Source organism: Megalobrama amblycephala, linkage group LG5 (genome assembly GCF_018812025.1).
Source record: "Megalobrama amblycephala isolate DHTTF-2021 linkage group LG5, ASM1881202v1, whole genome shotgun sequence".
NCBI classification, from domain to species: Eukaryota; Metazoa; Chordata; class Actinopteri; order Cypriniformes; family Xenocyprididae; genus Megalobrama; species Megalobrama amblycephala.
In genome coordinates, this window is record NC_063048.1 from 33,286,558 (window position 1) to 33,313,372 (window position 26,815).

At 37.1% G+C, this 26,815-nt stretch overlaps 1 protein-coding gene across 3 annotated transcripts in view; it reads right to left on the bottom strand.

Moving 5' to 3' along the window:
- Positions 1-5,449: 5,449 nt before the first annotated feature.
- pacrg (PARK2 co-regulated) overlaps positions 5,450-26,815 on the bottom strand; it is a 128,192-nt gene continuing 106,826 nt past the window's right edge. For all 3 annotated transcript variants that reach the window (XM_048191903.1, XM_048191904.1, XM_048191902.1), the window contains one exon: positions 5,450-5,846. In XM_048191903.1, coding sequence (XP_048047860.1) covers positions 5,686-5,846 — 161 coding nt within the window. In that variant the 3' untranslated portion in view covers positions 5,450-5,685. The remainder of the gene's footprint in view (positions 5,847-26,815) is intronic.

Below are 26,815 nucleotides of genomic sequence, written 5' to 3' on the forward strand. Positions count from 1 at the left end.
TTTGAAAACCTTATACGTCTTTGAACCATATATATTACCTCCCTCAGAGTCCAAATCAATAACATTTTTAAGTGAAATTTTGGAATAAACATCAGAGCTCTTGTCCGTTCTATGGAGAGGTGGTCTGGGGTTTTGAGGTGTGGGTGACACCTGAAGCATGAAGTCACTCTGAAATAAATCTCCATTGAGCTCAGGGCTTTGCACATGCTTACTGGATGGCGTTGGGTTTCGTGCTGCCCCTGGCAGATGCGCTGAACAAGAAGAATAGGTCCCAGAGGGCTATTTATTCCTGCTGCTACCTTGGTTTCCCTCCCTCCCCTCTGCACTGTTGCTCCTAACAATCTGGCATTCTTACAGTCTAATGTTTTTCCTTCCCTCAGCTCTCACATCAACATCTCCATCCTTGTTTATACTGAACATGCCTGGATTTTTATTCAATTGACTGAATTAAAATACAGAGGAGCCAAATCAGGCAAACGAGAACAGTCATAAAGGAATAGTTCACCCAAAAATTCTGTCATCATTTATTCACTCTCATGCCACTCCAAATCTGCATGACTTTCTTTCTTCTGAGAAACAAGAATGACTGAGTGTATTTTGTCCATTCAATGAAAGTTGTTTTGGACAGCACTGACTTTCACTGTACAGGCAAAAACTGTTAAAAAACTGTGTTCCACAGAAGAAAGTAAGTCATACAAGTGTAAGAATAAAAATTGAGTAAATGATTACTGAAGCTATTCCTCGCACCATCACAGTTTCTAGGACTGAAGCTGGGACTCTCTTTATTGACTCCGATTGTTGCAGTAAAACTGATTTGAGGGCAAAAACCACCTCAATTCCCCCATGTGTGTGTACAGAGCTATAATTTACAGGTGTTGTGATAAAGTCTAGATTGAACCAAGTTCAAATGTTCCAGAAATCTCAGCTCACTGTAAACCTCGGCTCATGGGACTCACATTTAAAAATACAGACCAGCACGGTTTTTGTCCTTGTAGCTGCCAAAGGAAATACTTTGGCAAAACACTGCACATCCTTCCCGCTTTGGTATGTTCATATGACGGCATAATACATCAGTCAGAAAGTAATATACATGTGGTGATTATGGGGGCCTGGTGTCCATAATTCCACAGATTCGTCTGATTATAAAGGCATAAACTAAGAAGACTCTGAGAACATTATATGCTAGAAAATCACTATTCGGTGATAAAAACGAAACTAACACACACTTGAGGCGTCTGATTTCACAGGTAAGAAAAAATAGAAGCTGTTAAGCATGAGGGAAGCCCCCGACTGTGTGTGCGCGTATGTGTATAAATACCCAAAACAAAGAGCTGACCTGAAGAGATGGAAACAAAGAAAATGAAAAAGAAGATAAAGAAAGCAGGAAGCTGGGTTGAAATAATCTGTTAGTAGAAATCATAAGTGGGAAGGCATATTAAAACGCTAAAAAGCCTTTAAAAATGCCTAGTTGCCACGGATACAGATACCATTTGAAAGCATGATAACTACTTCCCAATAATGTCAGTCACTAGTGTGTTTGCCAATAAGGATTGGTATTGTTGTCTCTGAATATAAAACTGCATATTTTTAACCAATATGACTTTTCTTTCTAGTAGGTTCACTTTCTGTCAGTGGCTCAACGCATAAACCATGGTTTATGAATATTATTTAAAGGTTAGTTCACACAAAAATGAAATTTCTGTCATTAATTACTTACCCTCATGTCATTCCACACCCGTGAGACCTTTGTTCATCTTCGGAACACAAATTAAGATATTTTTTGATGAAATCCGAGAGGTTTTTCTTATCCCCCATAGAAAGCAAAGTAAATACCAATTGCACTGTCTATACAATGTAAGCAGCATAGGAGAATGACAGGGTAGAGAAGAAATTAAGTAAGTCTATTTTTGTTTTATTTTTGCGCACAAAAAGTATTCTCGCCACATTAAGTTTGAACCACTGTAGTCATGTTGACTATTTTAAAGGTGCCATCGAATGTTTTTTTACAAGATGTAATATAAGTCTAAGGTGTCCCCTGAATGTGTCTGTGAAGTTTCAGCTCAAAATACCCCATAGATTTTTTTTAATTCATTTTTTTAACTGCCTATTTTGGGGCATAATTAGAAATGCGCCGATTCAGGTTGCGGTCCCTTTAAATCGCGCGCTCTCCGTCCCCGGAGCTCGCGCTTGCCCTAAACAGTGCATAAACAAAGTTTACACAGCTAATATAACCCTCAAAATGGATCTTTACAAAGTGTTCGTCATGCATACTGCATGTATGCGTCAGATTATGTGAGTATTTTTATACTGTTATATTGTTTACATTTGATTCTGAATGAGTTTGAGGCTGTGATCCGTGGCTAACGGCTAATGCTACACTGTTGGAGAGATTTATAAAGAATGAAGTTGTGTTTATGCATTATACAGACTGCAAGTGTTTAATAATGAAAATAGCGATGGCTCTTGTCTCCGAGAATACAGTAAGAAACGATGGTAACTTTAACCACATTTAACAGTACATTAGCAATATGCTAACGAAACATTTAGAAAGACAGTTTACAAATATCACTAAAAATATCATGTTATCATGGATCATGTCAGTTATTATTGCTCCATCTGCCATTTTTCGCTGTTTTCATTGCTTGCTTACCTAGTTTGATGATTCAGCTGTGCACATCCAGGCGTCCTGCCCTTGTGTAATGCCTCGATCATGGGCTGGCATATGCAAATATTGGGGGCGTACATATTAATGATCTCGACTGTTACGTAACAGTCGGTGTTATGTTGAGATTCGCCTGTTCTTCGGAGGTCTTTTAAACAAATTAGATTTATATAAGAAGGAGGAAACAATGGAGTTTGAGACTCACTGTATGTCATTTCCATGTACTGAACTCTTGTTATTTGACTATGCCAAGATAAATTCAATTTTGAATTCTAGGGCACCTTTAACATTGTCTTTACTATTTTTCTGGACCTTGAATGATGGGTTACATTGCTTTCTATGGGGGATTAAAAAAAAAAGCAGCCAAACCAGCCAGGGAGGAAATATGCACTATATGCACTACAAAGCAGTCAGGAGTTAGAAGATTAACCTTGGTGGAGTTAAACTTGAAAAATTGTGTATATTGACGTCTTTCCACGTTTGAAACAACATTCATTCTCATGTTCATTCATGTTTATTTGATGTTATAAATGGACTAGTAGGAAGAGATGATCGGTTTACGAGCCTCTTGAGCTGAGGCGCTACAGCAATCTGTCATGACCACGGTCACGACACATTAAAGAGCCACAAAACGTTTTTTATTGTTTGAATTTCTTAAAAAACTACACAGTTTGAAAGCTGGGACTTTGTTTAATATCCTAAGTAACCTGGGTTGTCTTGTCTGTCGACGTGTTGTCAGTGTCCTCTTTGCTCTGCAATGTATTTTTCACTCTGTGTGGCGTGACAGCGCCACGGCTTGTCGGACAAAGCAACAGTAACTAAGTGGGGCGGGTCTTTGTGAAGGGTCACTTACAATAGGTGGGAATAAACTGGTAGAAAAGAAATATACAGTGGTGTGAATAAGTGTTTGCCCCCTTCCTGATTTTTTATTTTTTTGCATGTTTGTCACACTTTAATGTTTCAGATCATCAAACAAATTTAAATATTAATCAAAGATAACACAAGTAAACACAGCATGCAGTTTTTAAATGAAGGTTTTTATTATGAAAAGAAAACAAAATCCAAACACACATGGACCTGTGTGAAAAAGTGCTTGCCCCCTAAACCCAATAACTGGTTGGGCTACCCTTAGCAGCAACAACTGCAATCAAGTGTTTCCGAAAACTTGCAATAAGTCTGTTACAGTGCTGTGGAGGAATTTTGGCCCACTCATCTTTGCAGAATTGTTGTAATTCAGCCACATTGGAGGGTTTTCGAGCATGAGCCGCCTTTTTAAGGTCATGCCACAGCATCTCAATAGGATTGAGGTCAGGACTTTGACTAGGCCACTCCAAAGTCTTCATTTTGTTTTTCTTCAGCCATTCAGAGGTGGACTTGCTGGTGTGTTTTGGATCATTGTCATGCTGCAGAAACCAAGTTCGCTTCAGCTTGAGGTCACGAACAGATGGCCAGACATTGTCCTTCAGGATTTTTTGGTAGACAGCAGAATTCATGGTTCCATTTATCAAAGCAAGTCTTCCAGGTCCTGAAGCAGCAAAACAGCCCCAGACCATCACACTACCACCACCATATTTTACTGTTGGTATGATGTTCTTTTTCTGAAATGCTGTGTTACTTTTACGCCAGACGTAATGGGACACACACCTTCCAAAAAGTTCAACTTTTGTCTCGTCAGTCCACAGAGTATTTTCCCAAAAGTCTTGGGGATCATCCAGATGTTTTCTGGCAAAACTGAGACAAGCCTTTATGTTCTTTTTGCTCAGCAAAAAGTTTTCGCCTTGGAACTTTACCATGCAGGCCATTTTTGCCCAGTCTCTTACTTATTGTTGGAGTCATGAACACTGACCTTAACTGAAGCAAGTGAGGCCTGCAGTTCTTTGGATGTTGTTGTGGGGTCTTTTGTGACCTCTTGGATGAGTCATCGCTGCGCTCTTGGGGCAATTCTGGTCGGCTGGCCACTCCTGGGAAGGTTCACCACTGTTCCATGTTTTCGTCATTTGTGGATAATGGCTCTCACTGTGGTTCGCTGGAGTCCCAAAGCTTTAGAAATGGCTTTATAACCTTTTCCAGACTGATAGATCTCAATTACTTTCTTTCTCATTTGTTCCTGAATTTCTTTGGATCTCAACATGATGTGTAGCTTTTGAGGATCTTTTGGTCTACTTCACTTTGTCAAGCAGGTCCTATTTAAGTGATTTCTTGATTGCGAACAGGTGTGGCAGTAATCAGGCCTGGGTGTGGTTTTTCACACAGGGCCATGTGGGTTTGGATTTTGTTTTCCCTTCATAATAAAAACCTTAATTTAAAAACTGCATGTTGTGTTTATTTGTGTTATCTTTGTTTTTGTTTGATGATCTGAAAAATAAAAGTGTGACAAACATGCAAAAAAATAAAAAAAACAGGAAGAGGGCAAACACTTTTTCACACCACTTCATGTTAATGTAAGAAGAGAGAGTTGGAAGGTGAAGAGCCAGAGGGAGAGTCTCACTATTTCTTTGTTTACATATACACATGTATATGTAATGATCTTTTTCTTTAATTTTGAGCATCATATTTTATTTTTTTAGAATTTAAGAAGACTGATTTAAGCAAAATTTAAATAAATAATTAAGCAAAAATAAATTATTCTCATACTAATATTAATTCTCCAAGACTGATCAATCAAGTAAAATAACTTCAATTTTGTTACGTTGTTTCCTGTACCTGTGGCCAGCTTGTTTTGGATGTGCATACATTTTCTACATTTCTCTTTGTGTAATTCCCTACAGAATGAAAATTAAATGCAGGTTAGTTGCCACTGAGAGATTTATTGACCCATGCGCTCCTTGTGTCTGTTCATCTTCACAGGAAGCTATGCGTGTGTATGAGTGTTTTCTCCGATACAAACAGCCGTGTCGCACAGACTCATTTCATCTTCAATAAAGTCAGAAATTAGGAATGTAACATAAGGTGTGTGTGTTTACATGTTTGAATAAGAATGCGTATGTCTGTGTGTGTGTTTGCGAGTGAGTTCTCCGCTCTTTTTAGTTGAGGAGGCAGGACTCGTAGGTGGGCACCATGTATTTGATGTTGATGAAGGCATCCTCGCCCCCATAGCGTTCAAACACCTCAAGCGTTTCCTGGATCAGGTCTCCAATGTTCTCCCTCTTCTGCTGACTGTAGTCAATACCGTCACCGGAGTTTTCTGCACACAAGACACACATTGCATTTAATTAGCATACTTTGTCATGTTTAAAAGTTTAAAAGCCCTAATAAAGACACACATATGCACACACTTATATTCTGAATGAAACTGCTCTGATGACTGTTAAAGATGCTCAGAAGGAGTGTGTATACCTCAGATACACTGAATAAATCTGTAATGTTTTATTAGGAGGATGTTCATGTGCATATCTCTGCTGCTCTCTGATATAACATTAGAGAAACCCATCAATCACTGGGTAACCTATTGCACACACACACACACACACACAGAGAAATCAATACATTCACACTTCTCCACCATCACACATACACACATACTCCTCATAAACACACAAGCCCACACGCTACCTACCAAACAAACTTTCTTCTGAGGTCACAGGCCCAATTACACCTGCACAAGAAGTATGAACACACACACACATGCTCCTCTCTGTCTCTCCTGCCTGCTCATTAAAGGGAAGGATGACAGACAGATGAAAAGAGAGAAGTTAAGTAGGGAGTCTCTCTCTTCTAGCGTGTGCGAGCGATTGTTGTCTGACTAAAGTAATTGTATGTCTTCATCTGCTTTTCTTATTTACTGACTTGTGGATGTTCTCTGTACATCAACTCCTCACACACAGGTCTCAAAACCCACAGCCGTCAATAAAATATTAGTACAAAGAAAGTCTTGAGGTGTGTAAATATGCTCATCTGTGTCCTGTTTAAGCAGCTCTGTGTCCATAGTTATATCCGCGGGCAGATGCCCAGCTAACAGGGAACGTTCTGGCTAATGCTCTGGCAAGGTTATGAACAAACATTCTTCCAATAGCTGTATAAAATGGAATGTTCCCTTAATGTTCACACAACCAAGAAAAAAAACAAAAAACATCTTAAAACATTTTTTAAAAAACTGGATGTTTTGAATGTTCAGAAAACTTTCAGAATTACTTTTTCATGAACATTCATGTTCTTTGAACATATTTTTTGTTAGCTGGTTGTTTACCAGGTTGAATGGGAAAAAATGAAATCACCACATATGTGAAAGCTATAAAATCTGACTGGAATGAAATAATATAATTGATTTTATAATTAGCTTTTTAGCTAAAATCAGATAAAAACACAAAAGCAGTAATAATGTAAAATATATTATAATTAAAAACATTTTGTATTTTAATCTATTTTAAAATGTAATTTATTCCTGTGATGGCAAGGCTTAATTTTCAGCATCATTACTCCAGTCTTTAAAGTCACATGATCCTTCAGAAATCATTCTGATATGCTGATTTGGTGCTCAAGAAACATTTATTATTTATTAAAATTCATTATTTATTGTTATTATAAATGTTTAAAACAGCTGTGATGTTTAATGTCTTTGTGGAAACATTATACTTTTTTTTTTATACGTGATACACATTTATTTAAAATAGAAATCTTCTGCAACATTATATCTTTATCATTTTAATGTGTTCTTGATGAATAAAAGACCCCAAACCATTTAATGGGAGTATATTCATAACTAGGTATGTTGGAAGTTACAAATTAAAGGCTGTGTAGACTGTCACACCAAGCGTTTTTGAGTCGGTCTAGTTTTTTTGGTGTGTTCCGCACTGCTGGCTCTAGGTTTTTTTGTTTGTTTGTTTGTTTGTTTGTTTTGGGGGGGATTCAGCATGTTGAATCGGCATCTGGCTGTCGGTGATTGGCTGTTCAGCATAGTGAACGAGTCAGTGCATGAGAATAAAAGCAAAACTGATGAAAGCAAGCAAAGAAGTCAAGACGGTAAAGACAGAAGGTTGTTATAATTTTACGTCATCTTACCTGAACATTCGGATGCAGGAATATTTTCATAATAACATGAGCTGACTGAAATTAAGAAAGTGATCAGTGTGATTGATATTTAAGTCCTAGGGCCCTATCATACACCTGGTGCAATGCGACACAAGTGTTTTTTTTTTTTTTTGCTAGTTTCAGCCCAAGTTATCATTTTCACATCCAGCACCCACGTTGTTTAAATAGCAAATGAACTCGCACCCATCTGTTCGCCCATGGGCGTGCTGGTCTGAAAACTTGGTGTGTTCAGGTGCATTGTTGGCGTGTTGCTATTTTGAGGCTACTGCAAACGACTGCGCCATCGACCAACAAAAACCTAGTCTAAAGTCATTGGCGTAGCATTTTTTTCCCCGTTATTTAAAGGGCGCGTTAGTAATATGCGCCTATAGGCGGGTGCACAACGCACGTACATTCTGCTTGTTACACACACAGGGATGCGCAGCAGCACACAAACCTGCCAAATATTAAAAATAAAAGAATTACAATGCATTAACCTCGCGCACAAGCAGATCTGTTTCCTCTATGGAGAAGTGTTCAGCCTTTCTGCTTGCAAATTCCACCATGTAAATAGCAATCTGCCATGGTTCAATCTTTTAAAGCGAATGGGAGATGACACTCTCATTGGTTTATTGCACGTTACGCCCAGAATATGACTCATTATGAGACTAGGTACAACTATTTTGAACCATTTTTTCCTTCATTAAACTAGCAAAAGTCGATTCAGACATAAGTGCACCTGCGTCATGTGCTTCAAAGCATGAGCTTAGATCATTAAAATAGGGCCCCTAGTTTCAGTTTCCCTTTTTGAATACTTAAAATAGACTGCCGATTTCTGCTGATTTAGACAGATATTTACTTTCACGCAGACACAGAATGCACATGCTATTTGACAGTCACCTTTAGTCCTTTTGGTGCGTTCAAGCGCAGCTTTTTGGCCGAGACGCACCCAACGAGAGGCGACAACACAGTCAGTTTTTGTCGCCACTAGTTCTTTGACGTCAGCTTGGTGTGTTCCGGGCTTAAGGCTTCATGTGGTCCACCTGTTGTCTAGATATTCTCTATATAGTCAACCTGGATCCAAGAATAGATACAATAGATCACTTTACGCTGTCTGGACCACAGACACTTATTTCGATGGTGTGACCAACTGTCTGTTGTGTATCTGTACAGTTGTCTCCAACAAGCTGCACGTATCCCTGTACTAACATGCTCAAGGAACTCGGCTCATGGGCCACACCAGAGAAAACTGCCAATCACACTGCAGGCCCTGCTTCATACACACATCGGTACAGCTCTCAAACACAGGAAAATAAAATCAACTCCCTGCGCTAATCCAGCCTTCAGGCTTCCTTCACTTTCTTTTTCTCATTCAGCATCTTTACACCAGAACAGGAGGAGAGAGAGAGAGAGAGAGAGAGCAAGTAGGGGGTTAGAATGGACAGAGGGTTTAAAAAAAAAAAAAAAAAACTCTTAAAGAAAGAACTCTTTAAAGAAAAGAGGTATATGGAGAATGCTTTGAAGAGGTAGGAGAGCTTCATTTGCCATGTGTGCATGAACCACACAGATATGCTTCTGTTTGGAATCATGTGGAGTCCAGGCTCTGATCTGAGGGGTTTGGGGGTAGTGGGAAGTTCAAGCAGGAAGAAGGATTCAGCAGCTTTCAGAAACAGAAATCATACCAATAACCGCCCGGATAGAGGAAAACACACAAATAAATAAATACACACCTACTACAGTATTTCTGTATCGGTTAAGATTATTCTCAGCCTCAGATGACACATCCACATACATGGATTGCTCAATAACCATCTGATATAGATTTAACACAAAAATGGCAAAAGCTTTCTGAAAATAATTACAATCTGATTCATGCGATTTCTGGGAATCAGAGTGCATAGATTTTTATCCGTCTGCCAGGAACCAAAGCTGTGTTTACAAGCTCCCATACAGTGAGGATCTCTGAAAAATAATTAGTTACTGAAATTGAATTTTACAAGGTTCATGGCATCCAAAAATTTGTCTTTTTTTGTTTCCTCCACAAGATATCCACAATTCATCTTCTGCATATTCCATTTTGCTCTTAGTGTTATATCACATTTTCTTGGAAGCTCTTTCCTGTTTAAAGATTAAAAATAAATACCATTCAAAAGAGTGGGGTTCGTAAGACCTTGTTTTTGAAGGTTCTTAGGGCCTGTTCACTTCATGAGTTTTTACAAATCAGATAGATATCTGATTTATCAAAATGATTCCATTTATACTTGGCCACATAAATGCGTTTCAGCAAACAGATCTTCCGATTTAATGGAGTTCACGTCACCAAAAGCAAGAAATATAAGATGCAATTACAAAATCAAAGACCGCAATAGGAGAGAACGCAGCAACAGCACTAGTAAGATCATGCAGTCTTATAACTTTTAATGAATATGATTGTGTTTTGAGCATCTGAGACATACTTTTTCATTTGCGGCAGTTTGTGTGTCAGCTTGATGAAGAGATACTCAGCTGTGGCGATGCGTGATGCAGTAGCACCGTCATATCTGGCAATAACATGTTATTTAGCCTATAACACACTCTTACATGTTTATTTTTTGCATTTTTGGAACGAGAAAAATTTCCATATGTCATTTCAACAACTAGATGCATTTGGACTTCAATTTTGACTGGAATGCATCTCAGACCACCTTCTGAAGTGGTTTGAGTGATCAGATTTAAATCCATCTCAAATGCATTTCGGAGGGCATTTACACCTGGTCTTTTCACGATCGGATAGCTATCCGATCAGAGAAAATGCATGAAGTGACCAGATGTAAAACAGGCCCTTATGCTCACCAAGGCTGCATTTATTTGACAAAAAAATACAGTTAAAAACAGCAATATGGTGAAATATTACTGTTTTTTTTCCTCCATTTCCTTCTATTCATTCTTTGATGAATAGAAAGTTAAGTTTAGGTTTCGTTTTCACTATGTTCTGTTCCTATTTTGCCTGCCTGAGTTCCTAGTTAGTTTCCTCGGTTGTTAATTAGTTCTACGCACCTGTTTCTGTTCAGTTCATTATATCTTCCTGTTTCCTCAGTTTTTTGTTTAGTCTAGTTAATGTGTAGTGGTTATGTTCCCCTGTATTTCTCTGTAATCTCCTGAGTGTTAATAAAAGTTTTCTGTTTAATTCATCATGCGATCACTGCAGCCCCTCATGACAATAAATGTCTTTACTGTCTCTTTTAATGTGATCAATTTAATGTGTCCTTGCTGCATTTCTTACTGACTCCAAAGTTCTGAATGGCAATGTATTGAAAAAGGAATGAATTGTGGGATAAAGATTAAAATAACAGCTGAAGTCACACTGTGTGATATAGAATTGAAATAGAGCCTCAAGTGTAGGAAAGTTGAAATTGTGAGAAAAAAACTCATACTGTGAAATATCACAATTATATTTTAATGTTCTTTTTCCTTCTGAGGTGGAAACAAGCTTCTATACATTTTATATTTACTCACCTAAACATAAAAAAAAAACAACTTGGCTTAATCACATTAAATGGTCAGACAGTCGCTTCCTGTGTAAGTGGGCCGTTCTTGGCCAGATTAAGTTGCAATATGTACCAAACATTAGTCACAACCTGGCAACGCAACTACATTCAAATTATGAATCTGTGTGAGAACAGAGGATGTTATTTTGTCTTGAACAAATGTCTCTCTTTGAATTATTCTGTAAAACGTCAATCATAAGGAAACCCATCTTTGTGAGTATATCGGTACTCTCTCATCTCTTCATTGTAAGTGTGAGATGAGTTTCAACAGCTGTGTCTTTTTTATCCCCCCTCTTCGACTCTTTTCCACACCTCTATTCTCACCCCTTGCTCCATTCTTTCTCTCTTACTCTTTCCTCTTCAAATCTAGGCAGACAGGTTGGCGTCAAGAGGGTTGTCATGCCAGAGCAACTAATCCTTCTCTCTTTCTCAGTCTCTCTCTGGACATGTTCAGGGCTGGACGTCTGCTTTGGGGCAGCAGCTGGAGAACTGATGGTTCTTGTGTTTGGATTTAAACTGGCCTGATCCACACACAGAATGTTGATATTGGATTACACTCCCGCTAACGGCCGACAGGGTATAAAGAGAGTTGTACAAACAGCAAGACATTTGCTAAAGGACTAAGTAAATCTGTCAAAATAAACACATGATTCAGATGACTGCTCGTCACATAAACAAAAGAAAAAACAAACAAACTGTACTACTAAAAAGAAAAATAGTGCTACTCTGAGTTCACTTGTTGACACTGATCGATATTAGAATATCATATTAATAAATGCTGGATGGCTTGTGTTGATAAATGGCATGCAATTAATTTTAAAACATATTGTATGTCAGTGAAAATGCTGTATTACTGTTACTAAAAATAAAGCTGCATCTGATTATGCTATGTTAGCCACTTGACAAAATAGGCATGGTGAAAACATCCAACCGTGGAAAATCAAGAAAACGAGATTCAAACAATAAGACTAAACGTGTTCAGCTATATAACAATAATTAGTTTTCTGTCTATAATGTAACCAAACAGTTGTTCCCTTGTCTAATAAAACATGTAATATATTAAAGGGTTAGTTCACCCAAAAATGAAAATAATGTCATTTATTACTCACCCTCATGTCGTTCTACACCTGTAAAACCTTTGTTCATCTTCGGAACACAAATTAAGATATTTTTCATCAAATCCAATGGCTCAGCGAGGCCTGCATAGACAGCACCTCCTCTCTCAAGATCCATAAAGGTACTAAAAACATATTTAAATCAGCTCATGTGAGTTCAGTGGTGCTACCTTAATATTAGAAAGTGACGAGAATATTTTTTGTGTGCCATAATAAAACCGCAAATCGAGGGTAACAGGGGTATGATGTCACTGTCCTGGTTAAAATTGCTTATTTCTCTGGATTCAAACATTCTTGGAAACATCTGGGATAGAGTACACAAGTCAACAAAATATATAACACTGTTCTAGTACATATCGTACATATTGTGCCTTTAAATTAAACGAGCTGCCGAGAGAAAGTGTGTCGTACATATGTACGCCTCAACATCACTACCTCAGCACTGCATCATCTCTGTCATCATTGTCACCTTATTAACAGATTATGTATGTAGCTCACACATACAGTTGCAAGAAAAATTATGTGAACCACTTGCAGAATCTGTGAAAATGTAAATAATTTTAACAAAATAAAGGAGATAATACAAAATGCATGTTATTTTGTATTTAGTACTGTCCTGAGTAAGATACTTTACATAAAAGATGTTTACATATAATCCACAAGACAAAAAAAAAAGCTGAATTTATTAAAATAACCCCATTCATAAGTATGTGAACCATTGATTCTCAATACTGTGTGTGGTTACCTGATGATCTATGACTGTTTTATTCTTTTGTGATGTTTATTGTATGTTCATGAGTCTCTTGTTTGTTCTGAGCAGTTAAACTGAGCTCTATTCTTCAGAAAAATCCTCCAGCTTCTGCAGATTCTTCAGTTTTCCAGCTTTTTTTGCATATTTGAACCCTTTCCAGCAGTGACTGTAGGATTTTGAGATCCGTCTTTTCACACTGAGGACAACTGAGGGACTCAAACTCAACTATTAAAAAAGGTTCAAACATTCACTGATGCTCCAGAAGGAAACATGATGCATTAAGAGCCGAAGGATGAAAACATTTGGAATTTGAAGATCAAGGTAAACTGTATTTAATCTGTCTTCCGGGAAACATTAAAGTATCTTCTGTTGCTTCCGAAGGGCAGTACTAAATGAAAAACAATGATATTTAAACAAAATAAGAAAAATTGTGACATCTTCATCCTGTTCAAAAGTTTTCACCCCCCGACTCTTAATGCATCGTGTTTCCTTCTGGAGCATCAGTGAATGTTTGAACCTTTTTTTGATAGTTGTGTTTGAGTCCCTCAATTGTCCTCAGTGTGAAAAGATGGATGTCAAAATCATTCAGTCACTGCTGGAAAGGATTCAAATATGCAAAAATGCTTGAAAACTGATGAATCTACAGGAGCTGGAGACTTTTTCTGAAGAACAGAGCTCAGTTTAACTGCTCAGAAGAAACAAGGAACTCATGAACAACCATCACAAAACAAAAAACAGTGGTAGATCATCAGCTAACCACACACAGTATTGAGAATCAATGGTTCACATACTTATGAATGGGGTTATTTTAATAAATTCAGCTATTTTTTGTCTTGTGGATTATATGCAAACATCTTTTATGTAAAATATCTTACTCAGGACAGTACTAAATAAAAAATAACATGCATTTTGTATTATCTCCTTTATTTTGTTAAAATTATTCACATTTTCACAGATTCTGCAAGTGGTTCACATACTTTTTCTTGCAACTGTACATACATTCTAATAAAAACTTTTTGTCCTGTACATACACTTAAACCCACTACACATGCTTAAAAGTACAGACACGTACACTATAGCTAACTCTGATGGACACATCGCAAACCGCTAAACCTTCCTGTAATTCTCATTCCTCATTCATTCATTCACACACACACACACACTCCAGGTGAGAACAAAGATGTCAAATTAGCAGTTACTCTAAATAATACATAAAAATGTCCTTAATTTTTTCAAACGTTCTCAGCATTTCCTCTCACAGGTCCTGACCTTGTGTGAGCTCTGCTAATGGTGGTAGCATTAATATTCATGTCTAACAGCTTGATGAAATGTACCTTTGCACCGTGAACAGGTGTGCATGTGTGAATAGCTCATTTACACCTCATAATGGTTGTGGGCAATTGTTCATGCAGTAACAGCACAAGATAACAACTTTTTTAATATCATTTATATTATTTTTTTTCTTCAAAACAAAAGATGTGATTCATCTCAGAACTGGTTGGTTTGGTTCATGGCTTTGCATTCTTTGTGTGAAGAATTTGGTAACACTTTACAATAATGTTTAATTTGTTAAAATTAGTTACCTACATCAATTAAGATGAACTAACAATGAACAATATTTTACAGCATCTGTTAATAATCTGTTAATGTTAATTTCTACATTTACTAATAAATTTTTTCAAATTAAAAGTTGACATATGTTGATATATATGTTGACATTACTCAATGCACTCTGAGAAAAGGGGGTTGTGTAACGATGGCATCTGAGTAATCAGTGGTGTTAAGCTCCCCAGAAAAAGAGGCGTTAAGCTGAAATACACAGACACACATACAGACAGAAATGGGGAAATGTTCTGCATGTAACATGAGTGCTGAGTGCTGAGCTGCTGTTTGTGAAAGATGAGCTGGGGGCCCAAGACAGCTGGGAATGAGATGAAGAGTTTTTACACCCAGACTTGACCCATCACACTGACGTATATGTAACGTGTTGGGGAGAAAGGAAGGTTATTTCAGTGTTAGTTTAGTCATTTGCCCTGGCTATAGCTTTAGTAGCTGATACTTCAGTCAAGATCTTAGGGCATTTTCACACCTAGTTTGTTTAAGCACTCCAGGCGGTCTCAGGGCAATATAACATATGTGAACACCTCAAATGATCTCACACCCCTTTTCCACCAGAATGGTTTGCATTCTGGAGCCAGAGCCTGTCCTTGGCCAGGTGAACTGGAACCTGTCGCAAACCGAGGAATGAACGGTGACATAGCGCTATTATGCTTGTTTACATGACTATAACCAGACTAAAAACACATTGCACATCCCGGTGTTTGTGCAGGTAGTTGTCGCTGTTCACATTACCGAGATTGATTCTAGCAAACCGGCAGCTCGCGGGAGTAACTGCCGGTATTCTAATCTGTTGTTTTTGGAGATAAATTAACATTAGCTATGTAACATTAGCCCCAGAGCATGCAGACAAAACGCAATAAACTCTGTCATGTTATCTTGCATTCAGATGCCTGGTGTTTGGGGACGCAATTGTGTGAGGCGCTTCTGGCAGGGAATTATACCGAACCACTTTAACAACTTTGATCAGGCATTACAGGATGACCAAAACAGCATTTCAGATGCTGTGCATTGAGATCTGTCCACTGGTTGATCCAGTTATGACATCCCATTGCAAAGTCACATGTCTTTTTTGATACGCACCAAGGAATTTATTTGGTGAAAGTGTTTCCATCATTGTTTCGTAGCGCATAAAAGTGTATCCGACTCAGTTGAGACCATAAGTTTTTTATGTGCTTTTTTAGAATGTATGTGCATCTTGGCGTTTACTGGCTTGGCTTGGGATATACGCAATATCCCAAAATGCACATAAAAATAGGTGGACGGAAACCATTGAAACTATGGAAACTATTGAAACTGTTATAGCTAATGAAACCGCTGATTCACTTGCTCTCTCACACACTGGGTTTCTCTCGAGCACATAGTTTTATATATTTAGATATAAAGAACATTGCAGTACAACGTCATTACATTGCTCAACGAGACAGCGTCAGCATTTCTCGACCCCCTGCTCTGTTCAAAACCTGCTTTTTTAGGGCCAGAGTTGAACCAATCTTTCTAGCCTGGAACCCCCTTTTCTGCAGTTGAAATGTACGGACACAGACCGGGAACCCGCACCAGTAACATGTTGGTGGAAAAGGGGTATCAGACACTTGCAGCTGGTTCACACGGCTTGGTTAATTTAAAGTGTACTATATGTAAAAAAAAAAAAAAACATTCCTGCTGGTGAATTTCTAACTTAACAGTTCGAAGCCACAGAAAGTGACAAAATACACCATACATTTAAGATGTGGGGGCAAAAATGCCCTTTTTGTAGTGTCTCTTTTTTAAAAATGTTTTTTACTATTCTAATAATATTATATTTAGGTTGTAGTGACCAGTTGCAGTCAGATATGCAAATTATAGTAATGTGGTGGTGCCAATGGTATAGTGATGTGAAACACATTTTAACAGAGTGTTTATTGTGATTTTTTCTCGGTAACATCCATAATTGTAAAGACGGCAAGTTTATTTAAAATAATAAATGAAATTGAAGCATTTTAGATAACTGCATGACATGTTGTATGCTATTTGGTTAGAAAAAAAATGCCTTCAAACGGCAAAATCCTCAAAAAAGGAATCAAATATATTCCCTAAAAATATATTTCAAACACTGCTGCCAACATTCATATATCAGCATTTGTTCAGTGTATCTTGGTCTATCCTAATAATTGATGGCATTACCAATGTGGGTTAGCCAATCATAAAAGAAGGTAGTCACATATACTAGTTTTAAGAGTAGAGCAGCAAAACCAGCCTGAGAAAAGATCAGAGAGAGAGAGAAAAAGGTCATATAAAATGAGATTACGACACTAAGACTCACATTACAACTGAGATTTAGATAAAAATAAGTTAAAAGTGTAGAAAATGGGCCCTTTAAGCCCATTAAGCACTTTCCTATTTTATTGTATCATTTTGCTGAGATGTAATAAACACTAAAATGTCCATCTTTTATTGTCCCTGTGTTTGCTGTGATTGGTATTTCCTTACAGTGATCAGTCAGCTGCATGTCACACTAATGAATTAATGGTCTGTAGCACTTATGAACCTCTCCTCGTGTGTCCATGAGTTAAAATGCTCTCTGCTCCCTCCATTAGTGGGATGAAGAGCCTTTAGACGGAGCGTCTGATCCGTCTCTCCACTCCTTTACCTCCCCTATGGGGCCTATTAGCATTCCAATCCATTCCACTCCAGGGGTTTTCATTGGTGGAGGTTATTCATTTCTTTAATATGATTGGCTGTGGGGGAAAAGGGGAGGCGGGAAAGGAAACCATGGCCTGTCAGTGTGATTAAATGCATAGCCCAACCATGACACCAGAGCTCTGATAAGCTCTCACTTTCTTTCATTCCCTCTTACCAAAATCCAAAGCTATGTGACACAAAACATTCAGAGGGTTTGTGTTCTCTGTCTCTCACTATTACGAGAAGAGGTACAGCTCTCCAGTAAATGAGTGTTTTATGGGTCTTCAGGCAGGAGCTCAGTGTTTATGGACAACACACCTCCTTAACTAGCAGAGTTTAAGAGAGCTACTTACATAAAGCCCAGTGTGTGTGTGTGTGTGGTTCGTGTATAAATGATAATTAGTGTTCTGTAAAAAAAAGTATGGGGAGCAGCAGCTTTCCAGAACCACATAGGAAATCAGAGGAATGAGGTAGCTTCTGAGAGCAAAACAACATACTGTATGACTCAAAGTCAAAACAAACCTGTTACACTGACAGATGCCGTATCACTTGACAGATCAGAGATAAGATGTTTTCGTTCTCATTCAGGCAGACCAGATTCACGAAACCATCAGGCTAAATTCCCAAAGCAAAAACTGCTAAAACAAACATCTTTCGTTCTGTGTGAGCATGTTAGAGAGTTAGTGAACCATGTCAGAGTCTTAAGCGCATATGTTGGTTTATCGCTAGCAGATGTCCTTTATTTAAAAGGAAGAGGAAATTGAGGTTACTCACATTGTGGTTTTCTATAAGCTAAAGTAGTACCAAGTCTTTACAGTCATCATAAATTTAGAACAAGTAAAGTTCATGTCATCATGTCTTTCCAAATCTATATGACTTTCTTCTGTGGAACACAAAAGTAGGTGTTCACGTATGTTCTTATATACATTTTAAAAGAATGTTCATATATACATTTTAAAAATGATAAATATATATATATATATATATATATATATATATATATATATATATATATATATATATTAAAAAATATTATATTATATTATATTATATTATATTATATTATATTATATTATATTATATTATATTATATTATATTATATTATATTATATTATTCCCACTTCATAAACCACTGCAGTCACGTCGACTGTTTTAACAACGTCTTTAGTATCTTTCTGGACCTTGTTAAATTGCTGTCTATGTACAAAATATTTGTGTACAATATTTTTTATCAGGATTCTTTGATGAGAAAGTTCAAAAGAACAGCATTTATTTGAAATATAATCTTTTGTTACATTTTAAATGTCTTTACTGTCACTTTTGATTGATTTAATGCATCCTTGCTGAAAAAAAAAATATAAACATTTCTTTAAATTCTTCTCAAAAAAATATAAATAAAAATTCGTACTGACCCCAAACTTTTGAACGGCACATGAACGGTAATGTTACAAAAGCTTTGTATTTCAGATAAATGCTGTTCTTTTGAACTTTCTATTCATCAAGGAATCCTGAAAAAAACCTGTTTTTAACATTGATAATAATAATAAATGTTTCTTGAGCAGCAAATCATCATATTAAAATGATTTCTGAAGGATCATGTGACACTGAAGACTGGAGAAATGATGCTGAAAATTCAGCTTTTCCAACACAGAAATAAATTACATTTTATATTATATTCCAACAGAAAACAGTTATTTTAAATTGTAATAATATTTCACAATATTACTGTTTTTACTGTATTTTTAATTAAATAAATGCAATCTTGGTGAGCAGACAAAACTTCTTTTAAAAATATTAAAAATCTTACCGATCCCAAACTTTTGAACGGTAGTGTATACCTCACAGATTTAATCAAAAATACCTTAATTTGTGTTCTGAAGATGAACAAAGGTCTTACGGGTGTGGAACGACATGTGGGTGAGTAATTAATGACTAACTTTTAACTAACTTTTTAATTTAAATCATTATTCAATGAATAATAGCTATAACTCTCCAACCTTATTTGTGCTGGCACAACATAAACAGTTCCGAGTCGTGTTCGATGTCAGTGATGTCAAATCTTGCATCGCTGACATAATTTTTAAACTAAAACACAGATTTTCAGTGCTTATTTGACAGTGTGACAGAAAACTCTATTCTCTTGAGCCCAGAAAGAACATTGTGTTGAACCAATACTGTTCACTTTTCAACTCAGTTGAACATCATTACATGCACATTAAATGAGTTCCTTTGCTGAAATATTGCAAAACAAGCGTTATAAATAAATATAGAGAGTGAAAGAGACCACTAGTAAGAAGTAAAAAGGAATTACAGTAAGACAAAGAGAGCTAGAAATACAGGAAGGGAGAGAAAGACCTGCAGCGGGATGTGTTTTTTCACTTCGTCCCACATGACTACCCTCCTCATCAGTGGTGTAGTGGTAAAGGAATAGCCTCTCGCTGCTCACCTCATTACCGTCTGTATACATGACACAGACTCACTTCTTCCTCTCTCTTCTCCCTCAGGGTGGATGCTTAAATGACAGCTATTAGCCAAACACAGGGCTATTTGTTTTCATATTTCCTGGCCCCGTGCTATCTGACATGATTCTATTTGTGCCTGCAGTGTTACACCGTGTGTGTGATGACTGATGGGGCGCCAGGCAGAGCTGGTTTTGCTTGGCTGCTAAACTGGGGCATTCGCGGAGGTGGAGGGGCACAGGACACTGATATAACTCATTCATCATATGGAGAGATGGCCAGAGAGACAATTTATACATTCCATTTTTAGGAAATAGTGTGATTTGCATAGTCAAACTAATAAAACTCTTTGATTTGATTTTGACCCTAAAAGAGAAAGAGATGCATCATATAGCACCAAAAGGGAGCTATAACCATGGTAGACATCGACATCCTTCCAAATATTCAGATAAGTAGTCTAATGATATGAAACAGTATTTTCATTAAAATATCATTAAATATGTTTATACTACAATTCAAAAGTTTGACTTAAGTATGTTTTTTTTTTTTTTTATTCAGCAAAAGTTATTAAACTGATCAAAAATGACCAGGAAAAATATATTTTAAATAAATGTTCTTTTTAACTTTCTATTTATCAAAGAATCCTGAAAAAAATGTGTATTATGGTGTGGAAAATTCAGTTTTTGAATAAAAAAAAAAAAAAAAAAAAAAAAAAAAAAAAAAATAATAATAATAATAATAATAATAATAATAATAATAATAATAATATATATATATATATATATATATATATATATATATATATATATATATATATATATATATATATATATATATACACATATATATATAGCCTCTTTAAAATAAAAGGAATGCAGTGAAATTATATTACAATATGATAATAATGAAATAAAGTGCATCATTACATATTATTTTACTATTTTTATTAGCTTAATGTAATGTCTTAAAGGATTAGTCCACTTTCAAATAAAATTTTCCTGAAATACAAATACAAATGTATATGGTTTATAAACACAAATAAATGCCTTGCACGTGCTTCCGTTTTCCGTATACTTCTAAAAGCTTACGCTGTATGTCCTACACCTTCTCTATTCAACTTACGGAACGAACGCAGCGCTAGTTCCGTTTTTTTTTCCTTAAGTAGAATAGGACATACAGCGTAAGCTTTTTGAAGAATATGGAAAGTGGAAGTACGTGCAAGGCGATCATTTGTGTTTATAAAGCATATACAGTTGTATTTTTGTAGAAAATGACCGATCGTTTCGCTATCGTCTGGTATCGTTTAAAGCCCTTTGAAGCTGCACTGAAACTGTCATTTTGACCTTCAACCATTTGGAGGCCATTGAAGTCCACTATAAGGAGAATAATCCTGGAATGTTTTCATCAAAAACCTTCATTTCTTTTCGACCGAAAAAAGAAAGACATGAACATTTTGGATGACATGGGGGTGAGTAAATTATCAGAAAAATTTTATTTGAAAGTGAACTAATCCTTTAAAGCAAGGAATTTATATTATGTATAAATAACTTCAAAGTTACTGGCCACTGGATTTATTTCCTCACCAAAGCCCCTTTTTAATCACAAACTGCACTTGGCAAGTGTTCATTTTGGCCTCTGTAATTGAGGCACTGCATTCACACTTCACACAGGAACAAAACACACACGTTTAAACTTGAATGCATGTGTTTATGAACATGTTCAGTAAAATGATCTAGTGTTCAGTAAACAGCAGAGCTTCCCTGAGTGAATGCCAGACCTCTGTAACTCTCTTAGGGGGTCACATGACAAATGTTACCTGTCATTTCATGCTTTCTAAACTCAAATATTTTTTTCCCCCTGTATGTTCCTTATGAGAGTAATCAGAGCTGCAACATTAAACAGAAGCCTGAATAAGGAGCAGTCAAGTTTATTACATCAGTGAAAGAATGAGAGTGAGAGAGACAGATGGGCCACCAGAGGCTACCACACGCTTCCTCTCTCTATCTATCTATCTTCAATTACTCACCTCTCTTACTCACACCGTTTATGCCTTTTCTCTTAGATCACATTCCTGCTTTGTCATGTAAGTGTGTGAGAGCAAGTAGTAGTGTGCGCTGGGTAATGTGTAGCATGTTGGTGTTTCTTTAACTATATAGGCACTTTTATGTCACATGGGTTGGTTTTCAAGAAAACTTACAGATTTAGCCCTTTTATTTATTTATTAATTTTGCATATGAAAGTTACATTAAAATGGTCCTGGAATTTTTTTTAGCATAAAACAAATTACAACAGTACCGCAATTGTGGCATCATCTCCACAAGTGAAAAGTTATTGTGTTAAACATGATGTCCTGGCTGAAAAATCCATTGTTGGCTGGATTTTTCAGCAGGAATGTGAAGAAAAAGAAAAATTACAGAAAATATCACCTGTCAGCTGAATCTCAGGCTAAAAGTATAACATTATGCAAAATTGTGAGAATGTTATTTGAATGTGTACTTAAGATACATTAAGTATTAGCGAATTAGCCTCAGCAAGATTAATGAATGTGACATTTTATTACGAAAATGTTTAAATGTCATTATCATTGCTAGTGAATGTAATACAGAATGGAAAGCACTGATGTCTTTGAAAACGAAAAATGAATAATGAAAATAAAGATAATAAAAAGATGAAACTTCACGCTGTTCATAAAATGATCCTGTCCATCAACGCCACTAGACAAGTAAAGTGAAAAAATAGCAGAGGATGCAAGAGACAAAGAATGAAAAACTGTATTGACAGAAAACGAGAGGAACAGAGGGAGGGCCGAAGAAAAGCAATGTTCTTGTGAGTAAACTACACACAATCAAACACTATGACACAACATGCTCTACCAAACACACTTTAAGGGTTAGTTCTCCCAAAAATGAAAATTCTGTCATTAATTACTCACCCTCATGTCGTTCCACACCCGTAAGACCTTCGTTCATCTTCGGAACACAAATTAAGGTATTTTTGATAAAATCCGATGGCTCAGTGAGGCCTCTATTGAGAGCAAGATAATTAACACTTTCAGATGCCCAGAAAGACATATTTAAAACAGTTCATGTGACTACAATGGTTCAACCTGAATGTTATGAAGCAACAAGAATACTTTTTGCGTGCCAAAAAAAAAAAGTAAAAGTACTCACTGCATCAACTGTGTAGGAGACTGACAGGGAAGAGGAAAAACTGTTGAATAAAGTTGCTATTTTTGTTTTGTTTTTGCACACAAAGAGTATTCTCGTCACTTCATAACATTAAGGTTGAACCACTGTATTCACGTTGACTATTTTAATGATGTCTTTACTACATCTCTGGACCTTGAATGTGGTAATTTCATTGCTTTCTATGGGAGATAAAAAAAAAAAAATCTTAATTAAAGATTAAAAATATCTTAAGTTGTGTTCCGAAGATGAATGAAGGTCTTACGGGTTTGGAACAACATGAGGGTGTCCAATGAGTGGCGCTAAAAGCAGTTTTATCTGAAACAAAAATAAATATAAAACATTTTATTAAGTTGGTTGTTATATGTATCGCAGCAGTTTGGAAGTGAAATGTCATGCGAGTATCGCTAAAAGGTTTATCGAGTTTGAACCGCGCACTGAAACCTACCCTATCCCTAACCATTAATGTTAACAAAATCAAAGGAGAGATAAAAACGCATTTGTTGAAAATGCCATGCCATTTCAGCTTGCATCTACAAGTCTTTGGAGCGGTTTTATCGAGGCCCATGTTTCACGGGACTTCAGGGTTTGTCTGGCTATCACCAGACCAAGCTCAATTTAAAATTGAACATTGGTCTGGGGAGTCTGTATGTATTTTCTACTGCACAGGAGGCGTGATCAACGAGCATTATTCACGCAATTGGTTAGTCCTTCAACCAATCAGATCAATGATCCGGGTGACGTACTTTTGCAGAGCGATGCGAAAACTCCAGACAGGCTTAGTTTGTATTGGTTTGTAGCATTGATCAGCGGTTTGCAGAAGCAGCAATCGCATCGAGCGATTTTTGCAGGTTGTGCAAAAAAACATGAAAGTGAGTGGTATTTACACCCAGTCAAGCGATTTGTTTGCTAAACTAAATAAGTCATTTAGCATCATTGAGAGGTTAAAAGGAATTGGATCGACGGTCGTGCGAGAGACGTCATCGTGTTATACCCGCCCAGAGCCATAGAAAGAGCTCTGTACCCGCCAATAGCGAGCAAGGTGGATAAGCCAGTCTGTGATTGGTTCCCGCAAAAGTGTAACAGATGCAGCAGAAATGAATGTATGGGTTTCCAGACTGAGTTGCCGGGCGAAATCAGGCTGGGTTTACCCAGTCTAGGTATCGGTATCCTACCCAGGTGCTCCACATCCCAAGTGTTGTTTGTGTTTTACTGCCCCAGTGTTTATTTCAGCTGGAAACTGCAGTGAATTGTAGGTATAGGTACGTTTTTTGGAGTTTTTGCAAAAATGATTGCATGTTTTTCCAAAGAGCCTAGGTTGCAGATCTTCCTAAAATCGGTGTTGTGAGACATCAAAGCTCTCTGTGAGCTCAGAATGCTTTTATTTATCCATTTAGAAGAATCTGAGGTGCTCTTTACCTGTCAGTCATTTTGTGTTTGTGTTTGGTTTTGAGAGAGGAAGTTAGCGAAATGGCTAACACCACTAAAAGCACCTGCAAGCAAGACGACAGAAGGTCAAAACATGTTTGTACATGTGAGCATGTGACTGTGCCAACTAATCGTGTAAAACAGCCTAAACTGACATACACAGGTGTAAAACAAGAATTTTTGAGTTCATTTCACTGGGTGTAAAACAAGACATTTGACTCGACATGATCATGAACACAACTGAAATTCAGTTTCATCAACCGTAAAACCTGTTTGAGAAGCTCATGAAATCTGTGCCAGTCTACATGTTCACACATGCACACAATTGATGGGGAATGTTGATTAAAGAGCAAAGATAAACACACACTCACTACTCATGCTTCAGAGTCATTAGTATTCAGCTCTAACCATCTACTCCCCAGTGTATGTCTCAGCAATGGCTGCAGGTAACAGTTTTATGAAAGCGAAGGACGAGAGAGGCAGAGAGGGAGGGAGGGAGGTAGAGAGGGAAATGCTTGCCTCTTTTTCTCCAAGAGAGAGAGAACAGATTAATCCTGTGATTTCAGCTGCCTGTATCTGCTCAATAGGGGAAATTACGGCTGGCACAAGGCTCCATTTTCATTAGAGTCCAGACTACATATATATTCAGGCTCTAATTGAGGCCAGGGCCCTCCTGCTCTATAATCGGGCCCTCCATAACTGTCTGTTTAGTTCTTTCTGCTCCTTTCCCTGCGTTTTAATGATTTCTGTGTGTAGCGGCCCATGGCTGTTTAACGGATCACTTCCTGCTCGGTTTGCCTGTTCGTTCCAAACAAAGTTCAGCGGAATGGAGACGATTCATCACTTCTGGGTTCGTCTTTGAGAGACTGAAAAAAGAAAATGCGGATAGCTTGCACATCCTCCGTATGCCAGATTTAATGAGTAATGTTTAGCGGAATGGGAGAGATGCATGCTGGGAAAATTTTCAAAAGGCATGTTTTTGTGCTTCCAAGACCGAGTGTGGATGTCAAAATGATTAGTTCTAGTTAAGCTAAAAACTCAACATACACTAAAATCACACATCACATATACACACTGTACGGAAATAACAAGGAAAGAGCTGAAAACGAACTGAAGCTGTGCATAGACAGCTCAGGAACTCAAGTGAGGAAGTGTATGTGTCTTTGTTAAATGTGTACATGAGTGTAGGTCTAAGTGCAGTGGTCATAGTTTGAGCTGTGTGTTCAGAGCTTGGGGGTTTGGGTAGGAGTAGGCTGTACCACCAAAACCTCTGTGTTTTATTACCACATACTGAGTATACACAACTGTTCAAAAGATCGGTGAGGCTCTTATGCTCACCAAGGCTGCATTTATTTGTTTAAAAATACAGTAAAAACAGTAATACTGTGAAATACTATTACAATTGAAAAGAAATGTTTTCTTTTGTCTATTTAACTGTAATTTAAATGGAATTTAGTTCTGTGATGGCCATTAGTAAACAGCCATCACAATCCTTTAGAAATAATACTAATATGCTGATTTGGTTTTATAGTGTTGTCTAGCTGATAAAGTGTTCACAGGCTTTGCTTGATGTATTTTCCCGGCATCGAAATCAGGTACATATAAATGTCAGGAAACCCTATTCCTGGCCTCATGTTAATGTCCATAGGCCACTAGTTCTTTGGCAAGTTGTAAAGAACAATTCAACTGCCTTTAATTTAAGAAGACAATTGCTTGTTTTACTCCCATTTTCAGTTTCCCCTATTAAATCTAGTCATATTGCAGGATGTTTTGCCACTTAGTCCAAAAGTGACGTCAATGCATACCCTCTATACTAGCAACAGCACATGTTAGCATGCTAAATATGACTTTTTGTTACATGTAGATAAAGCAAGAAGAGACTGGACTGGCATGGTCTAACTAATATTAACTCTCACAAAATAGACCCATACAAAACATGCTGGGAACTAGAAACCCACTGTCCATTTTTTAGTTTGTCAGACAAAATTATTAAAGTGCCCCTTTATGCTATTTTAAAGGTTCCTACAATAGGTTTGTATGCATCCAAGGTCAAAAACACTTTAATTTTCTCATAATATACACTGCAGCATCACCTCTTTTATCACAGTGGCTGAAACGCCTTGATAAAGGATTTTCCTTTAAAGGTCTCCCTTTAAACCCCTCCTTTCTGAGAGCCTACCCTGCTCTGATTGGTCAGCCGGCCCACTGTGTTGTGATTGCCATTCCGCTTACAGCACATGTCGGAAACGAAACAGCTATTCCCATATATGAATTTCACCAGTGTTGGGCACGTTACTTATTAGTTTTAGTTACTAGTTACTTCTCACAAATAGTAACTGAGTTACATCATTATAAAAGTAACTAATTACCAGGGAAAGTAACTAGTGTGTTACTTTAAAAAA